Genomic DNA, 18,835 nt, shown 5'->3' with positions numbered 1-18,835 from the left:
AAATTGTCTAGCACAATAAACAATTGTCCCTTTTCTTTCTTTTTTAAAATCCTAACTTTTGTTGTCATCATAATCTTGTTTCTGTTTGTTTTGTTAAAAAAAAAAAAAGAACTTGATTAGGTTACGTCTTAAAAATTAGCCATTTTCATGCTGCTACCATTTTAATTTTATAAAGCTGGGTCATTAAAATTGACATAGATACATTTAATTTCAAATTAAAATGAAACTATCCAAGTGAGACATGGTTTGCTGTCATAATAATAATAATAATAATAATAATAATAATAATAATAATAATAATAATATCAAAATTTATTCCAAATATTAAAAATATATCCAATAACTATAACAGTAAAATGTTTTTTCCCAATAAAATAAATTTTCTTTAAAATGTCCACAATGGTAATTGAACCGAGTACCTTCAAGGTTAGACTCTGATAGCTTAACCACTATTCTACAGGAGCCTGACTATTCATGATATCCAATCATGTCTTTCCACAGCATTTATTAATTTACCTTCAACGCAACTTCTATTTTGTGGTTTTAAACATGTTGTTGACCTTTATTATATATATAATTTCTTTATTAACAAAGATGTACAGATCTCACGATATAACTTTTGCCATGTCCAAGTACAGAAACACAGCATGATAATGAGTAGCGTGGATTGCGAATGCACAACGGCGGTGCATAAATATGATCCGTTAAGATCCACCGTCAATAGAGGTCCATAAAAACACTAAGTTTTAAAAAGGTTGTTGTTGTAAATTGTAAAGTCAGAAAAAAAAAAAATGATTTGCGAATTTCCTATCCTGTACATCAAGATCAGGCTAACCACTTCTATCAGCTCATGTCTGCTTCAAATTATTTTTGCTGCAATATTTTGAAAGAAGACATTTTACTCATAAATAAATCCATTCATTATTAAAGAAGTCTTATGATTTTACTTTATTAAAATTTTAAAACAATTTAATGTCTAGATTGTGGGAAATATTCAGAGATGATCCTATGAGACTTCAGGTAATCGATTTTTACTGTAGGATTTGGAGAAAAATAAAACATTTTCATCACAAACAAAGCCAACCAGAATTAAAGCAAAGTCTTGTGATTTGTCAAAGGATAGCAAGCAATTGCTGTTGTCCATTTCACTCTATAGAAACCGGAGTGAATTCTGGCTCCATGAGCGTAATGAAATGGCTCGAAATCTAAAGGACTAGTACAAGATCTTATGATTTGTGATAAAAAGTGGTTGAAGTAGTACATTTATAACCAACTGAAATAATTATAGAAATAAATGTAGCGCTTGAATCCCCTGAAACATTTTTATCATCTAAATTGAAACCAGAAAACTGACCCCTGTCCATGATTATGCTAAAAGATCAGCTGTGAACAACTGTGGAACACATGTATAAACTGTGAACCACTGAAAATTTTGGTTATCACGGAATTCCGCGGATAAGCAGAAAAACTGCAAACCCTGCATACTGCATTAGACTGCGCTGTACTGCATTGTCATTGACACCAGATCATTTCTATGTCTCTTTAACTTTTCTATTGTTGTTGAGAGATTGGTTTTGTCTGAGTACCTTTCTTACTTTGAAAATTTAAAGAAATGATTAAAATAAAAGTAAAGTAGGCTTTCCACATGATGCCAACTTGACTTAACCCTAGGATCAAGTCCTTATGAATAGGTATGAATCACGATCACAATACTTTTCTTCAGTTCAGAATTGATTCCCGCCTACACTAACTACAACTATAGACCTTACTCGACTCTTACTCTTCTTATTCTTACGGACGTCCGACTCGGACAATCTTTTTTTTTTTTTTTTTGGAAGCTCTAACTCAAACTTAGATTTTGACCAAGCGACTAAGTGGCACTGGTCAAGGAGGGTAATGGTGAAAGGACTGGCAAACAGAATATAACAAATCATGTACGGGGTACCGTGTTGTGACTGTAGATAGTGATCTGATGAGGGGTCTGTAAACTGAATGAAATGTGTGTGATGTGATGTAAGCGTACGTAAGTGTGTAACTGGAGACTGGAGACAAGTCGAGAAGAGCCGGATTCTGAGTCACACGAACATAAGTATTGAACACATTGATGTATAAACTCATGATTGATTAAGTAATTTTAAGGCAATGCACAACCTTTCTCAACGTTATAAAGACCATCGTCAATTGATGAATTTGCCATTTTGATGCAATGTACAGCAGATTATTTCACCAGATAATAAACTTCCACAGCAGCTGTGACATCAAGAATGGGTGCTACGTCATCAAATTATGTTCTGTTTACATCGGAAATGTCACGTTCTCTTGACTCACTGAGTATTTTCATTTCGCTTTATTATTTTTGAATAATTGAATTGTTTAGATTATTGTACATCATTTGCACTGTACCATAATCAGTCCACTTTAAAACACTTAATCTTAGCAACCAACGAGGAACAGAATTAGTCGGTCTTCGTACGAACAATCTTATAATCAGTGCTTAAAACAAAATTATCTACTTATCACATTATTGAAGTTGTTATTTAAATATACCCTCGAACGGCTGTATAAACGGGCACTTACTTACAGGTCTGATAACCCCATTCCTTATGGCCTCATTGTTGTAATGATAATCTAAAAAAAATAATACATATTGTCCATTACAACAATGTTAAAATAGGCAACAAACATACAAACAAACAAATAATTGTGTCTTAAGAAACTGGACATTGAATATCTTTAATATGTGAAATGTATTTTTTTACACAAAGGATATTCCACCCGCTTATTGTTATTTATTATTTCTAATTAATGTTTAGCAAGCCCGTTTGATTGTTTCTGAGTTTGTTTGTTTTTGTTATTACTCTTTTGTTTTAGTTTATTTCGTTGTGTTTGTTTATTTTCTTTTTTTTTAAAATCTTTTTTTTTTTTGTTCGTATAATAGACATTGGGGGAAATTTTAAACCATCGCGAGGATATTGGATCTAAATGACAATTCATTAATCATATGCTGGCAATTTAATTAAACTGTGAAATGCATGATCGCTATCAAATCAACATGTCAAAAAATAACATAGGCTAATATATCATGTAAACAATTATATCGATGCTATATATAGCGCTATATTATAGAAACGGATGCTATTTTTTAATATTAATTTTTGCGATCAGATAGAACACGGGGGGGGGGGGGGGGGGGGTAGCGCTTATGTGACAATTAATTTTTACTTTAACAATACACTTGACTTAGTGCTCTCTCTCTCTCTCTCTCTCTCTCTCTCTCTCTCTCTCTCTCTCTCTCTCTCTCATAACTAAAGATCCAAAGCCATTTCATACAAAATAATATTGTGGGGGGAGGGGGAGTGAGGTTACTAGAATTTCATTTTAAAAATTGACCCATTAAAAGGCAGGTCATATTTATTTATTTATTTATTTATTTATTTATTTATTTATTTATTTATTTATTTAGGATGGATTCCTATTCTTGTTTGGCTGTCTAATCTACTTTCAATATCGTAACCTTCACTTCCGGTTTGGAATGAGATCACTGAGATGGTGATTCATATCACTAAACAAATGGACTAGATGGCAAAAAAATTGTCAAGTTTATGTTCTATTTATTGCATGTGTCTTGTTATAAGATAAAAATATTTATGTGGGGTTCCTGATTGACTCAGAACCATGTCAACTGAAGAGGTATGTTTTATGGTTTCCTCAATTGCTCAATTCATATGAAGACTGCGTTTCACTCATCTTCACTTTCCTTACTTAGACTTAAGAGTTAGATGAGTCTTAGTCTTGTCTTAGTCTTACTGTCTTAGTTAGATAGTTAGCATATTATTTAGTATTGGCAGATTAACTAATATAATGAATATGAGAGAATTATGTTACAGACTCATATTCATGTCCATGTGAGTCACTCTAAGTACTTTGGTAAAAAAATAAAATTGGATTGAGCTCAATGAAACCTATATCATTTTAAAATGCTTTTCAACACGATTCTAATGATACCAAAATTGTGAAAATCAGATAAGCAGAAAAAAAGTTAGGTTAGTTTAAAGGCTGAAAAATGGTCTTCTATTTGCCTTTGTTATTTACTGACGGACTTTGTGACCTGAAAATTGTTGCATTTCCGGTAGTAACCACCATTTGGATTTCAAAACTGGTCTAAAATGGCCGCTAAGATTTGAGTAAGGATTTTACTGGAACGAATTTCATGGATGCGGTATACAACTTTGCCCTGAATTTAATTTTATAAAAAAGTTAAGATGTTAAATAAACGTGCCAGCATGAAATTTTGATTTACCAAGTTCTAATCTTTTAATTATCCAAGGCTAAATTATACTCTATTTTATTCATAATCAAAAGTTATACTAAATTGTCATTGATTTTAAAATAAACTACACCAAAAGATAGAGTAATTTCTCCTGAAGAAATTAAGACATATATCATTAAAATCCATCCATAAACAAAAAATCTATGGAACTTTTTCTGAGACCCATCACTCAAAAGTCCAAAAAATCGGGTCACAGCCACTAGGCCATTTATCAGCTCCCTGCTGGAGGGCCAAATGGACGTTTACCAAAGTACCTAGTCACACCAATCATTTTTTTCTCTGCCGTACTCATACATCTCCTTTGCCTTTCCTTTAGATTAGATTAATTATATTTATATTTATATTTAATATTCGGAAACATCTTTTCTTCAAAAATTCACAGAGTTTGTTTCAGTTCAGAATAAGGCAGAACTTAAGAAATAATCAAGACGCAAGATAATGATATTAAAACTTATAAATCTTATTTCTAATCTTGAATTTCAAGATTAGAAATAAGATTTAACTTGAAAGAAGTGAAATGATTTATCAAAGACATGCCTTTGTTTGATTCACTAACTTACTGACAGAAATTTCTGTGGAGATAGAATTAGAAGAACGATGGTGGTCTGCTGAAATATTTATTCTTTGAACTATCTATATTATTTGGAAACTATTTGCCCTTTTTTTGGCATTCCAGCAGTGAGAGATGATAAATGGCCTAGTGGCTGTGACCAAATTACTAGGCCAGTTTTTAGATCCAAAAGGTGGTCACTGCTGAAAATGCAACAGTTTCAGGTTACAGAATCCGTCCGATAATATTAATAATAAAAGTAGTAAATAGGTCCTATCATAGTAGTACATTTTCAGCCTTTAAACGCACATAACTTTTCTTCTGATTCTGATTTCTTCAGAAATTTGTTACCATAATGCTATAGGTTTCATGGATATCAAACCAATTTGAATTTTTTTTTACCAAAGTACCGACATTTCCTTGTGTAAAATTGTTTGAATCAGTTGTCATCTTCTCATAAAATGAAATTTAATATTAAGAATGTTAAGTACTCTTTATGTCATGTTTGATTGCAGTTCTACCTGACCTTAAAGGAAGGGAAAAGTGTAGATTCTTTGTTGACTTAAATTTATTTTTCTGATCTCCGTGTCCACCCAATTGCAGTAAAGAGGTAGCTGGATAGACTAGCGTTCTATTGAACTAGAATGTAATTATTGCCATCCAATTTATAAGCCTTCAGAAACCATATGCTATGTCCCAACATTGGCCTTATGGCCAAGGAAAAGACCACTTGGATTGTATGTGATGTGTGTGTAATACATGGCGTTCTTGTTTTCCTTCCAGCCTGAGCATGTTGAGGCTTCCATTACTGACAGTGAGAGCAAGCAAATAGCTGTCCGCTTGTTACTGTATCCAGATGCCTTGTTGGTTCAGAAACAAGAATGGGTCAATGTACAACTAGACGAAGAGGATGAAGTCTTTTTAAATATGGTATGCTATTTTTCATCCTTTTGATAAGTGTTTGAATCTTATTTGGAAAAAATAGTACTGGTAGTTCATTTTTTTTTACAGATTTAAGTGCTTCTCCCGTTACAAACTAATCATTCAGCTTTAATCAACATATGTATTGATGTACCATTTGGACTCAACTGTATTCGCATATTAAAGAATGCAAAATTATCAAGTACATTCTTGTAGTTGTACACACAAATCCTTATATAAATAATAAATCCAAAAAGTTGCGTGCTGCTGTTGATTAGGGACCCTTTGTAAAGCGCTTTGAGAATGTTTATTGGATATTGCGCTTTATAAAGGTCAAGTTAAAATTACTAAATAAAGTGTATTAATAAACTAATTACAACTAAATAATTGCTGACTAATTTCAATTGGTTGGAAACAAAAGGAAGCAATTCCTAGAGTTTGAGTGGCTCTTGAGTACACGTCCATAGCACCAAACATAGAATCTCCAATTAGCAAAATCAGCATAAATTATATTGTATAAACTGGGATAAAATGAAATATACTCAAAAATATGTGGGCATGGGCATAGATTTCTGAGGCATCTTACATAACAGTTTCATTAATGTGTACGTTTGTTCATGTGTTTACTGTTTTACACAAACTTGTTTCATAAGTGTGCTGTAAGATGACTTATTGATGGGACACTACAAAACAGATAGGAATAGAATTTAAGTTGCCTCTGATTTAAAAAAAGAGAAAGTTTATTATTTAGTATGACTATTGACTAATGTTGACATGAAGAACATAAAATAACGGAACACTGATAGTTCACCCAGTAGTTTTCTTTCCTTTTTCGTTAGCTCAGTGGTACGGTCTTTGCTTCTTACCCGAAAGGTACTGAGTTCAATCACGCGCCGCTGTGTTGTGTGGCCTTGAGCAAGTCACCTCACCCTAGCTCACTTTGCGGCGTTGCTCTTCGACTGACGCCTGGGTTGTTCCAGTCTTCCTTTGAAATAGACCCTAAAGACAAAGTTCCCCTTGGGGATGAATAATGGGAATTTTATTTTATTATTTTAATTTTATTATACCGATATGACATGAATTGTTATTTTAACAAAATATGTTCTCTTGTCAATAAATTTGATCTTTTCATAACTTTATGATTAGAAGTGAATTACATTTTATTTTCCATAGAAATTGTAGCAATTCGTTTTGATTGTCTGCAAAGTCTAGGAAATCATGATAAAAGTTTATGAATATATTCCTTCTTGAGGTAATTGTCTTTGTAGGAGATATAAAAAGTAATTTTCTCTGACTACTGTTCAAACACTTTCTTTCATAAAATGTTTTTTTTTTTTTTGCTTTCTTTTTTAACAAAGGTAAGAGATGTAGGAATCAAACACTTTCTTTCATGAAATGTTTTTTATTGTTTGCTTTCTTTTTTTTTTTTAACGAAGGTAAGAGAGGTAGAAATCAAGAGAGATCCAGGAGCAGGCTTTGGTTTATTTGTGAAAGGAGGAGCAGAGCACCGTCTTCCCGTGCTGATTTCACGCATGATGAAAAACCAAGCAGCAGAAAAGAGTGGGCAACTTTTGGTTGGAGATGCCATTCTCAGGGTGTGACATTATTTTTTTTATTTATATAATATTTCCAGAATAATTTCCAGAGACGTGTGCTGTGTAAATTTTTACAGCTCTAAAAATTTAAACTCATAAACTTGATAAGAACAATCATTTTTTTTTTTTTTTTGGAATCCTCTGTACAAATATTAATTAATTGTTATAGAGAAAGTACAGAGAGGAGCAACCTGATAATTACTAATCTAATGCTAAAACTGCGACTATATGGTTTAGTGGTATGACACTCGCTTTCGGATTGGAAGGTCCTGGGTTCGAGCCTCACATAGTTGAGTCCTTGGAAAAAGCGCTTTACTCACATTCTCTAAGGATTTGACATTTGATATCAATATGAAAGACTACAACAGTTCATATGTGAATTAGCAATGTGCATATATTTTATCTCATCATTAGTAACTTTGCTTAAATAACTAAAAATATGATGAAATTGAAATGAATAATGTAGTCCCTTGAATTTTGGTTAAAATAGTTTTTACTGTAATTAATTCTCTCTTCTTCCATCCAGGTGAATGGTGTCAATGTTGAGAGTAGCACACATGATGAAGTTGTCTCCCTTCTCAAAGAGGTAGAAGGTGATAGTGTTAACCTGTCCATCAGACATTTTCGACCAGCTTCATATTTTTTAAATAAAGGTATTTTTCTAAAATGGATTTTTTTTCTCTAAAATAATTGTTGCCATACCATTTATTGCATTCATCAGTGATGCATTTATCTCGGCTAAAGCCAAAAGACAGGCTTTTTTTTTTTCATTTTCCGGCTGATCCTGGTCATTATTGTTCGGCTATGTGGTCTAGTGGTATGGCACTCGCTTTCAGATAGGAAGGTCCTGGATTCGAGCCTCGCTCGGCGCATAGTTGAGTCTTTGGAGAAGGCTCTTTATTCACATTCTCTCACTGTACTCGGGTGTAAAATAAGTAGCTGGCCGTTAACAGCATTGTCCCTGTCCGTAAAAATAATGTAATATCGCCTAACAGGTTTCATGTCCTGTCCTAAATGTTGCTGTTGGCCAGGGACCCCTTGTAAAGCGCTTTGAGCACATTTCGTGGATATTGAGCTATATATATTGGATATTGATCTATATAAAAGCTAAGATGAAAGAATCGGTTATTTAAAGGCGACAGTTAAGGAGAAGATATTTAGTATTGTATTCTTTTCTTTGATTTAAGGGTGATATCATTTAATGGAGAGAAGCTTTGTACGAAATATTTTCATATATATATATATGCTGTTTACAAGAGACATTTTCAGGCTTTTTTTTTTTTCATTTTAATAAAGGGCATCCCTGATTCATGTAGGACAATGATGTTCTTTCCATTTTGTTGTTGTTATAATTTTTATTGTCATTATTAATATTATTATTATTATTATTATAATTATTTTACTGGATTTTCATTGTTAGTGTTATCATTCTTTTTGGCCCGCCCTGTCTTGTCAATTCAGTTTGAACTAGACGAACTTTGATAATAGAGATATAGGTATATTTTACTGTTAATCACTGTTCTGTTCTGTTATATACAAAAGTGATGAAACGTTTATGTTTGTGACAATGAAGCTAATTTAGTTGCTTTTATGTATTCTTTAGTTAAAGACAAGCACTGATAATGATTGATATTGATAATGATGATAATATTAATGTTAATGAGAATGATAATAATAATAGCTTGACCTGTTACAAGCTTAAGTGTGGGAGAAATTTAAACTTATACTTGTTGATCAAATTTTATCAAGTGCATTTCTCTGTTCTTTTCTTCTGAAGGAAATGAAGCTAAAGATGGCCCAGGAGCTTCCAGAATTGTGAGTATTAGATTCCCATCTCCCAACAATTTTCTGGACAGTGATCAAAAATCGGTCTTCTAACATAATCCACCAAAACGATGTCCCTTCTTTCTACGAAATTGAAGAGAAAGGCGCTGACAAAAATGCCTTAGCACTATAGCGAGTGCCGTGTTTCTCTTTTAAACGCCCTTCTAACTCCATGTTGTGTTTGTTGAAGTCATCTGGTTATAGACAGATACTATATTACAATGAGCAAGGATGATCAACATAGTTTATTCTTTTTACCTTTGTTAGATAGACTGTGTTTACCAATTTATTAAAGACTTGTGATTATTATGTTTAAGCTGCATAAATGCAAGGTTGCAGTAACAAAAGATATAGCCTGCTGGCTTTTTGGTCAAAATTTAATCATCCATTGATGCAGTTGGTATAAGTACTATTGTAAGACTTTAAACCGTTGAAAGGAAAGCTCAATTCTTTAAATATTTACAAAGTAAGTTACATCTCTGGTCATCATGAGGATAGCTTGTCGCTCCAACACCGAACCCACTCCACAGCATCTGGGGAGCAGACTCTAAAAGTATGTGCTCCATCGTCTGCTTTGGGCATCCACATGTACACAAGCTAGTCTCAACCAGCTCCCACTTTTTCATGCTTCCAGCTGTTCTCCCAAGTTTTGCCCGTGCTCTGTTTAGTGTTACCCATTCATTCCTGGGGAGCTCAGTTCCTTAGGGCAGTTTGCTCGGATCTTCAACGGCTTCATTTGCATGATTGTCCTACTCCTGCCATATGGAAAGTCTGTATACAGCTGCATGGTTAGGGTTGATGCTTTCTTCCTTCATGAAGCTCTTTCTCGACTTCAGTCTACTTGTCATTGGGTTTTGGTCATGGAGGGGTTGCCTTGAGTCCATTTCCCGTTTATATATCTGGGCTTTGGAAGCAGTGGGTCTTTGAATGTGGGGAGGTGCAATGCACAACGTCTCTGGAGATAAGAATAAATGTACACTGGAAGCAGTAGTATATTACAAAATATTACGTAACCATGTTATTTTATGGTATTTTTTATTTGGTTTGAGTTAGACAGATGGACTGATAAACTTTCCTCCTTATTTTTGCTATTATCATCTCTGAGCATTAATTTAAGCCAGTTTTATTTTTTTCGAGCATATTTTGAATTTCAGCATTCAGTTCACCTTGGCATAATACCAGTTTTTGGGCATAGGGTCATATGGTTATGTAAAATTTATAATTTTTATCAATGTGTTTGTTATTGCTGATAAATATTATTATTATTATCAGGAATCGACACCCTTGTCAAGTCTACCAAGGCTAGAGAAGGAATGGATGACTGCTCTCACTATACCTTTGTTGTATGCACGTATATCAAGTTACATCAATGGAACTGATAAGCTCAGGTTTGTATGACAGAAATTTTGATGGGATGTTAAATATTTTCCTCTACTCTCATCAGTAGGGTTTAAAAATATATTGTTTTTTTTTTTGCCAACCTAGGCTATGAAAGGTTTTTGAGCTACCTCTGGCATTTTGTTTCATGCACTCACATAAGACAAAAAAAAAGATTTCTGTCGCCCTTTTTTTGCCGTTCCGAAATAGAAGGAGACATAAATGATGTCTTTTAAGTTCACGTTCCTTTTGTTTTATTTGGTGATTTAATGTGGGTCAATGACTATTGAACATAAATGTATGACTTTTCCTTTGAAGATGACGAAAACCAGATGCAAATATCTATAACGGTTTTAGAATAATAGGTCTTTGAAATCAAGGGAAAGACTTTATGGACATGTATATTGTAAGAAAAGGTCGAAAAAACCTAGAACCTCAGTGCAATTCTGTAAATTTTGCAACAAGGGTTAAGAATTTCTCGCTCAAGAAAAAAAAAAAAAAGATACGTTTATATTGGGACTCCATTTTTGGTCATTCAAGTACGTTTATATTGGGACTCCATGAAATTTGAGAAAGTTGCTGGATATCTTCCCCATACATCTGACCATAACCATGAAAAATCAACTGATTTATTTCAATTAAAGATTGAAATGCTCTGGTGAGCATATTCTTTCAGAAAATGCAAATCCAAAATTTTCATCTTCCGACTGATTATGTCATGCACTGACACATATGGTAAAAGTGCCATTACAAAGAATGCCTGACAAGCAAATTGTACTGTATGAAATGGAATTTGGTTCCATGTGGCCTGTTATGGAATAAATGAATCATTATGGAGAATTTTTAGCATTGTGGACCCATCAAAAAGGGCATCATAATTGTTGATATTTTTTTATTCATGCATCGTCTTCTAGCTGTAATTCTTTGATTTATTGTTTCTATGTCTTGACATCTTCAGAAATAACTCATTCGACGTGGTCGGAGTGGAAGGTTCTAAGTCGGGTCCCATCACATTTGAGAACTCCCAGATCACGAGTCAGTGGTATCACACAATAGCTGCCAAGATGCAAGGTCTCCTCTCACAGATGGTAAGTCTGCCTGGCCCTTCTTCTGTAAGGTATGATTGAGCTTTTATATAGCGCAATATCCACTAAACGTGCTCAAAGCGCTTTACAAAGGGTCCCTTTCCAACAGCAACACGTAACAAGTAGAACGAGACATAATAAACTTGTCCCTTATACAGATATAATCGAATCATACAGGTGATTTTTCTTGGCTTTAAAAAAAAAAATTTTTTTTTTTTTTTTTTGGTCAAATTTGAACAAATTCAAAGGTTTATCATTTCCTCAAGGATTCAACTATGCACCGCTCAGAGTGGGAGTGGGACTCGACCCCAGGACCTTCCGATCTGAAGGCGAGTGTCATACCACTAGACCACATAGCTGCCCTGAAGCACCCAAATTGTTATGGTTTTATTGATGCAATGGAAATACTCTCAAACTGACGCAAAATTTTGTCCATTACAATATTAAATCAAATCCATATTTGCCGATTATCAGACCTACAAATAGGTACTCGTCGGCAGTGCAGCAGCAGTTGGTACTTTTTTTTCTATCTTTTCATTTAGTTCTGTCTGTGATAATGAAGTACAAATATTAAGATGCTTTAATTATTTCTTTTTTTTTTCATTCCCGTTTACAACAGATCCAGATGACCAATCAACTTATGACCAAAGATGATCAGGTGAGTCATTTGAAAACTTGAGCTTTTATATAGCGCAATATCCTCTAAATGTGCTCAAAGCGCTTTACAAAGGGTCCCTGACCCACACAACACTTATAATGAGGGACGAGACATGATGCCTGTTGGGTAATATTTTAATTATTTCCGACAGAGACAAAGCTGTTCATGGTCAGTACTCATTTTACACCTGAGTATGGTGAGAGAATGTGAGTAAAAAGCCTTCTCCAAGGACTCAACTTTGCGCTGAGCGTGCTTGAATCCAGGACCTTCCGATCCGAAAGCGAGTGTCTTAGTTGAATAAAAACATAGCCGCACATTAAGATGGTGGGGTGAGGCAGATTGGGTGTCTGTCTCACTTGACTGTGGTGTGAGTGAATATTCAGATCAAGGCAGTCCTCGATATTGTGACAATGTGAGTAACAAAAGAAAAGGTGCCAAAACCGTCAATATTTACTGTATCAAATGGAATTTAGGTTCTTCTGGGAGCCGGAGAGACATTGTGAAGTGAATTGAGTTTGTCGCTAAGGAGGAGACATATGACCTTGGACTCGCAACATGACCCACCAAGATAACCAGGCATCAGTTGCTGTGCAGCATTGCAAAGAGAGCATTATGGGCTTAGATTTGTGCTTGAGGAAAAAAACCAAAAATATAAACAAGTACCAACAGTAGGCTTCAAACGCATAGATCCTCTTTTAGTATAAGTGCAATGTGTTATGTACCTCAAGCTGTCACTTGGACAGGAGTGGGGGCTTTAGAAATATACTTTATTATTATTATCAACCTGGCCACCTAACCCCTCAAATAATTTCTTTTTTGTTTTTTTTGTTGTCATTCTGCGACTTCCCAGATTCATTTGATGTGTTGGGCACACCAGAAAATGTGTCTGGACCAGCACCATTGGCAAGGGTGGAAGGAGCAGTTTATCGCCATCAAGGCTGCTGATGTCTACATCTTTGATTCGCCTCCTGTAAGTCTTATTATGATAATAATAATAATAATAATAATAATAATAATAATAATAATAATAATAATAATAATAATAATAATAATAATAATAATAATAATGATAATAGTATTGATAATAGTATGATAATATAATAATAATAATAATAATAATAATAATAATAATAATATAATGATAATAGTAATGATATAATAATGATAATAGTAATAATAATACTAATAATAATAATAATAATAATGATAATAGTAATAATATAATAATGATAATAGTAATAATAATAATAATAATAATAATAATAATAATATTAATAATAATAATAATGATAATAATAAATAATGAATGGCATTTATATACCGCTTTACCTCGTTGTCACAGGTTCTAAGCGCTTTACAATGATATAAAACAAAACATATTATGGTAAGACGAGTGTTGATGGAAAAGTGATACGAATTCAATTTAACAACAAAATATTCACCTGAAGAAAGTGCTACAACTCTGTTATATACCCAGAATTTTTTTGTTTGGGTCATAAGTAAATCTATGAAGGATATCAATATCCAATTTTTAACTTGATAATTTAAGGTTGTTTACACAGGTAATGTTACTATACTGAGTATTTCTGAATATTGTTTGTAGCATATTTCTTTTATATCATATTACCTAGGCTTTCAATTATGTGTTTTTGTTAAGCTTTCAATTCTTAATGTCATACACATCAAACTCGTACATGAATAATTGTGTAGATTAATATTTTGAATTCTCTTAACGTGATTACAAGAGCAGAATCTGAGTTAAAAATAATCCTGACTCAATAATAAATATCCTGATTTAGAAAAAAACCTCAAGAGTTTTACCTTTTTTACTGATGTAATGGGTTTATAGCTCATGGAATGGTCAATTCCCACTAATTAAACTTGTTATCACACTTGTTTTGTAGCTATTAATTGTAATGGATTTCTTTCTCTTTTCTTTCAGCTTTAAAGTATATACATTTTCTCCGTCATTTCATTTCTTTACTTGTCTCCTCTGTTTCAGATGCATGCTTGTGATTGGAACAAATGTGAAAGTAGATTTAAAGTTTACGAGTGCATGTTGAAGTTATTGAAGGTAGGTACTTCATTGCTGCAGAGTTTATTATTGCCTTAATGTAAAGAGAAAAAAATTAAACAGCAGAATGAAAGTATTATTATGGATATGTTTGATTTGTTAAAACATTAAAAAAAAGTTTTTGTTGTTGTTTTTTTTTTTTAATGCTGACAATAAATAAATATTTGAATTGAATTGAATTGAATGAAGAAAAAGATAGAACATGAATTTATTGTAACAATACATATGATGAAGTATAGGCCTTTACATATCTCAGTAGCATAGTAGATAAAAAGGAAGGGACAGAGAGAGATGTTACAGCTAGGATAGGTAAAGCAAGAGCAGCCTATATCATGTTGAAAAAATTCTGGTCTTCTAGAGAAATACGAAGGAAAACAAAGATTACAATTTTCAACACCAATGTGAAATCAGTGTTGCTGTATGTGCTCAGAAACATGGCGCTCGAATAAGAACACACGCCATGAAATTATCCATTGTTAAGAAATTCCTATTTTTTGTCTCAAATTCCTATTTTCTGACCTTCTGATTCCACTTCTGGAATATGAAGGGTTGGCAGGTCTGCATAGTAGAGTGCAATATATACTGTACTTTAGGTGACTCCAAAACACTCTTAAATTCAGTGTTTTTCTCTCCCCTTGATTACCCCTTCCAGGACTCTGAGCTCTTGGACAAACGTCAGCATTGCTGCATTATCAGGACTGGAAGCAGACGTGAGATTTACCTGAGCGTGGACAGTCGCGAGGAGTTGTTAAAGCTGGAGAAGATCTGGCACCTGGCCAGTAACCAGGCTGTGAAAGGTTTGGTCAGTAAAACGTTTGGCTGTACCTGGCAAGGCCAGCTGTCAGGGCTGATGCTCGATTTGGACCAGGGGTTCTCTCTGTACGATCATCACAACAAGGTGAGTTGTGTCGTTGACAGGATATTTTGTTATGTTTTGATACAATAAGTCGTTCAATATTAGAGTTATTCGAAGAATTATAGAGATGATACAGCTTTGTTTACTCTCTTTCAGTTAGATAGTAAAAAATAGTCACTTAGGCCCATGGATCCATAGTCTTTCTTAGTTTCTATAACAGGATTCTAGTTTGTCGCAAAGAACTTTCTGCCTGATCTAACAGGCTCACCTACCCTATCTCTATTGGGTGGACAGGGGAGTCCAAAATTTTTTTTTTAAATCTCGACTTCGTCAGAATTGATCTCAGTCCCTTTGTGTGTGAGTTGAGTGCTCTACCAACTAGGCTGTCATGACCCCCTCATTGAATATTAATCACTAGCACTGAAAGAATAGTTGGAATAGATTCTCAAAGTGATTTTAAAAGTGTGGACAGAATATCAAACTTGTTCAAATTTTTTCAACTTTTTGAGAAGCTATTTCAGTTATTTTTACAGCAGCAGACGATCAGCATTTGAGTTATTCTTCACTATTGATCTCTGAGAAACTGGTAAAAACTAAATGCTTTTGTATTTTTTAATCAAAAGACTTTATGTATCGAAATGCTACGAAAATGGCCGTCTGTCACAGTCCTATATCTGAGTATCTAATAACTGCCCACATTTTTAAACTTAAAAAGGTATATTTATCCTTTCCTTTACAGAGTTTATTGTGGACGTACAGATTTGGTCAGCTAAAAATGTCATCTGACGATGGGGTTTCCAAACTTATTCTTAATTTCATGGCCGATGAAAGCAAGCAAATAGAAAAGCAGGTAAATTTGAATGTTTTTTGGGTTTTTTTTTTCCTGAGCCTAAGATAAATATTTATCAGTGCAAATGTAATACATTATTTTATCTCTAGATTAAGATCATCATCACTATCATCATCGTCATCATCATTATCATCATCAACATCATCATCATCATCATCTTTACTATCCACAACAGAATATCACTTCTTTCAAAAAGTTATAGTCTCTCATATTTTACAATCCAAGAGTATCACATTCCCCCCCCCCCCCCCCCCCCCCCCTCCCCTCCTTGAAAAAAAAAGTCAACAAAAAACCCCCAAAACGAAAACTTTCCCCATCGTTTAACCAACCCATCACATGTTAAAAATTTTAATTGATGATTTTTTAAAACTGAGATTTATCAACCTTTGTTATATGTTCATCAGTTTTCTTCGCTTCCACTTTGTAGTTATAAATGGACTATGAGAAAAATACATACACACAACCATTTCCTTTTATTTGAATCATCAATTTTGTAAAAAGGCCGTGTGCGAGTTTGTTTCAGAATATTTTGTCATTTTTCCATTTACATCCCATGTTAAAATCCTCAGGTCATTGACTGTTCAGACCTCCAGACTCTGATATTCTGTATCCACGCCTTCCTGTCAGCCAAGCTGTCCACAGTGGACCCCACATTTCTCGCCAGCCAATAATGACAACATTTTATATCTGTGGCGTAGTGTCCAGATGTGATCCACCATCTCAAGCCGGTATTATTTCGAGGCGAGCTAGATACTGAAAATTGATTTGAATTCTATGTTCTATGAAATTTTACTTCAATTACATGGTCCAAGAAAGGAATGAGCATAGTTTTTTTACAAACTACTTCAGTTTCAAATGTGTGATTTTAAACGATTTTACATAGATTTTTTTTCTTTTACTTTAAACAATTTAAATTTTGGAATCACGTTTACCACAACATAATACAGAATGTAGACAGAGCGTCACATGTTGATTATCTCTCTCCTTACCAGCCGTTTTCATGATTTACCTGGAAACTACACTTCCACCCAACACAAAAAAAAAAAAAGAATAGATTTCTCTAACGCAAACAGAAAAGCAACAAGTACATTCTATACATGATATTATTCAGCAAAATTATCTCTAAAATGCAGTGTCATGATTTTATAGCTGGTACGTTTCAAATTTCAAACATTTTCCCAATGTCGTTGCAAAACTGTATTGTTGTTGTTATTATTATTATTATACCCCTCTAATGACTTTACTTATTTTATTTCTTACACACCTGGAGACAAAAAAAATCTTGAATTACAACATTTTTTACAAATGATAATTGGGATGCCTCATAATTTTTTTTTGCTATGATATCACAGCAAAATCAGGTTTTCCCCCAAAATCAAAGGGGTATAATAATGAAGTTTAAGACACAAAACTCACTTCCACTCAATGAATGCCTATATTCTTTACTCAAATTGTTTATGATAGGCTTTAAAAAATTCAGTTCTAAGTATCAAGTCCACCTGGATTTAATATGGCTTAGAGACAGTTGGTCACATCTCACTCTCTCTCTCATTGCATACACATTTATAACTTGCAACGCTTACTATTTTTATCAAGAGAGACGTAAAGCGACGCGACTTGGGTTACAATGTCTGGTTGATGTATAATCCAACCCTATCTGGAGTGGTCAAAGGGCCAGACAAGATATTACACTAAAAAAAAAGGCCATAATAAAATCAAATCGTTATTGTTGTTAAAATATATCCTAATGTTTTATCCTTTCATTCATTAAAAAAAAAAAAAAAAACAATGGAAATCCAACAATTCTGGTAATCAAAATGACAATTATTTATTGCAAAGCATTATTTTTTTATTTATTGATTAATTTATTTATATATATAATAATTTTATTATTTTTTTATTATAATGAAAAGAGTGAATGTTGAATTGTTTTGAGTTCAAATAGTTAAGGGTTTTTATTATTATTATTGATAACACCATTTATTATTATTTATTATTATTATTATTATTATTATTATTATTATTATTATTATTATTATTATATTATTATTATTATTATTGTTAATATTATCGTTCAATACATGTGAAATAATGTTAGGAATGAGAAAAAGAAAATGTATTTAAATTTAATACATTCTCACCGACTAGACATTTGATATTCTTTTTTTTTTTCAGTATATTTTTTTATTCCTCACCAAATGGTTAATATCATGTCTTGTCTTGTCTTTTGATTAGAGATTATGAATGTTTTGCTTCCTTAGAAATAATGAGGCCATGTTGACATGACTCGTGTAAACTGTTATATTATGCAAAGCGAAATTTGAGTGATCACGTGTAAATAAATTTGTATATGCCGTTTTTTTAAAAGCTCAACTCATATTTTATTGTTATTGAAATTTTGGCTAAATTTAATTTTACAATTTTTTTGAATTTTTTTTTTTACTTTTGCATAGGAATTGATTTTAGTTTAAAGGTGATATCTTACACATTCATATATACGTAGCTGATAACCTAAGCTGTCAGAGTCTCATTGCTCTAATTGGAAATTATCAAGTTGTCAAAAAATAATCTCTCTGGGTGTGGTTCCTGACCTCCCATAGTGGGCAGGGAGGTACTTGCTGTGTCTTCTATCCCCTATATCTGTTTTCCAACTTGCTTTCTGTCTTTGTCTTGGAAAGGGATTACTTGGTTTTGTCCTGGCCCTGGCCTGAGTCC

The 18,835-nt window shown here is 33.2% G+C and overlaps 2 protein-coding genes across 5 annotated transcripts in view; one reads left to right on the top strand and one right to left on the bottom strand.

Annotated features, from left to right (window-relative positions):
• The window catches only part of LOC144956985 (uncharacterized), a 31,533-nt gene extending 29,225 nt beyond the window's left edge, over positions 1-2,308 (bottom strand). For 3 of the 4 annotated variants that reach the window (XM_078887878.1, XM_078887880.1, XM_078887881.1), the window contains exon 1: positions 2,152-2,296. In XM_078887878.1, coding sequence (XP_078744004.1) covers positions 2,152-2,197 — 46 coding nt within the window. In that variant the 5' untranslated portion in view covers positions 2,198-2,296. Of the gene's footprint in view, positions 1-2,151 lie in introns of all 4 variants that reach the window. The other variant, XM_078887879.1, reaches the window with a different exon arrangement.
• A 1,195-nt stretch (positions 2,309-3,503) lies between these two features.
• LOC144956485 (gamma-2-syntrophin-like) lies at positions 3,504-17,906 on the top strand. Its single transcript, XM_078887020.1, has 13 exons — positions 3,504-3,690; positions 5,664-5,810; positions 7,238-7,396; positions 7,923-8,049; positions 9,174-9,211; positions 10,493-10,608; positions 11,556-11,685; positions 12,302-12,340; positions 13,191-13,310; positions 14,343-14,414; positions 15,067-15,312; positions 16,010-16,120; positions 16,690-17,906. Exons 1-13 carry the CDS (start codon positions 3,676-3,678, stop codon positions 16,789-16,791), a joined length of 1,422 nt encoding a protein of 473 aa, XP_078743146.1. The 5' UTR covers positions 3,504-3,675; the 3' UTR covers positions 16,792-17,906.
• The last annotated feature ends 929 nt before the right edge of the window (positions 17,907-18,835 follow it).

Source organism: Berghia stephanieae, chromosome 11 (genome assembly GCF_034508935.2).
Source record: "Berghia stephanieae isolate SIO BIC M18660-M18661 chromosome 11, UCSD_Bste_1.3, whole genome shotgun sequence".
In the NCBI taxonomy this organism is placed as follows: Eukaryota; Metazoa; Mollusca; class Gastropoda; order Nudibranchia; family Aeolidiidae; genus Berghia; species Berghia stephanieae.
Note: the sequence above shows the minus strand (reverse complement) of the source record. Positions and strands in the feature narration are given on the sequence as shown.

Coding starts and splice junctions, on each gene's coding strand:
- LOC144956485 (XM_078887020.1), top strand. Junction 9,212..10,492: donor GCCCAGGAGCTTCCAGAATT/GTGAGTATTAGA, acceptor TATTATTATCAG/GAATCGACACCCTTGTCAAG. Junction 10,609..11,555: donor AATGGAACTGATAAGCTCAG/GTTTGTATGACA, acceptor TGACATCTTCAG/AAATAACTCATTCGACGTGG.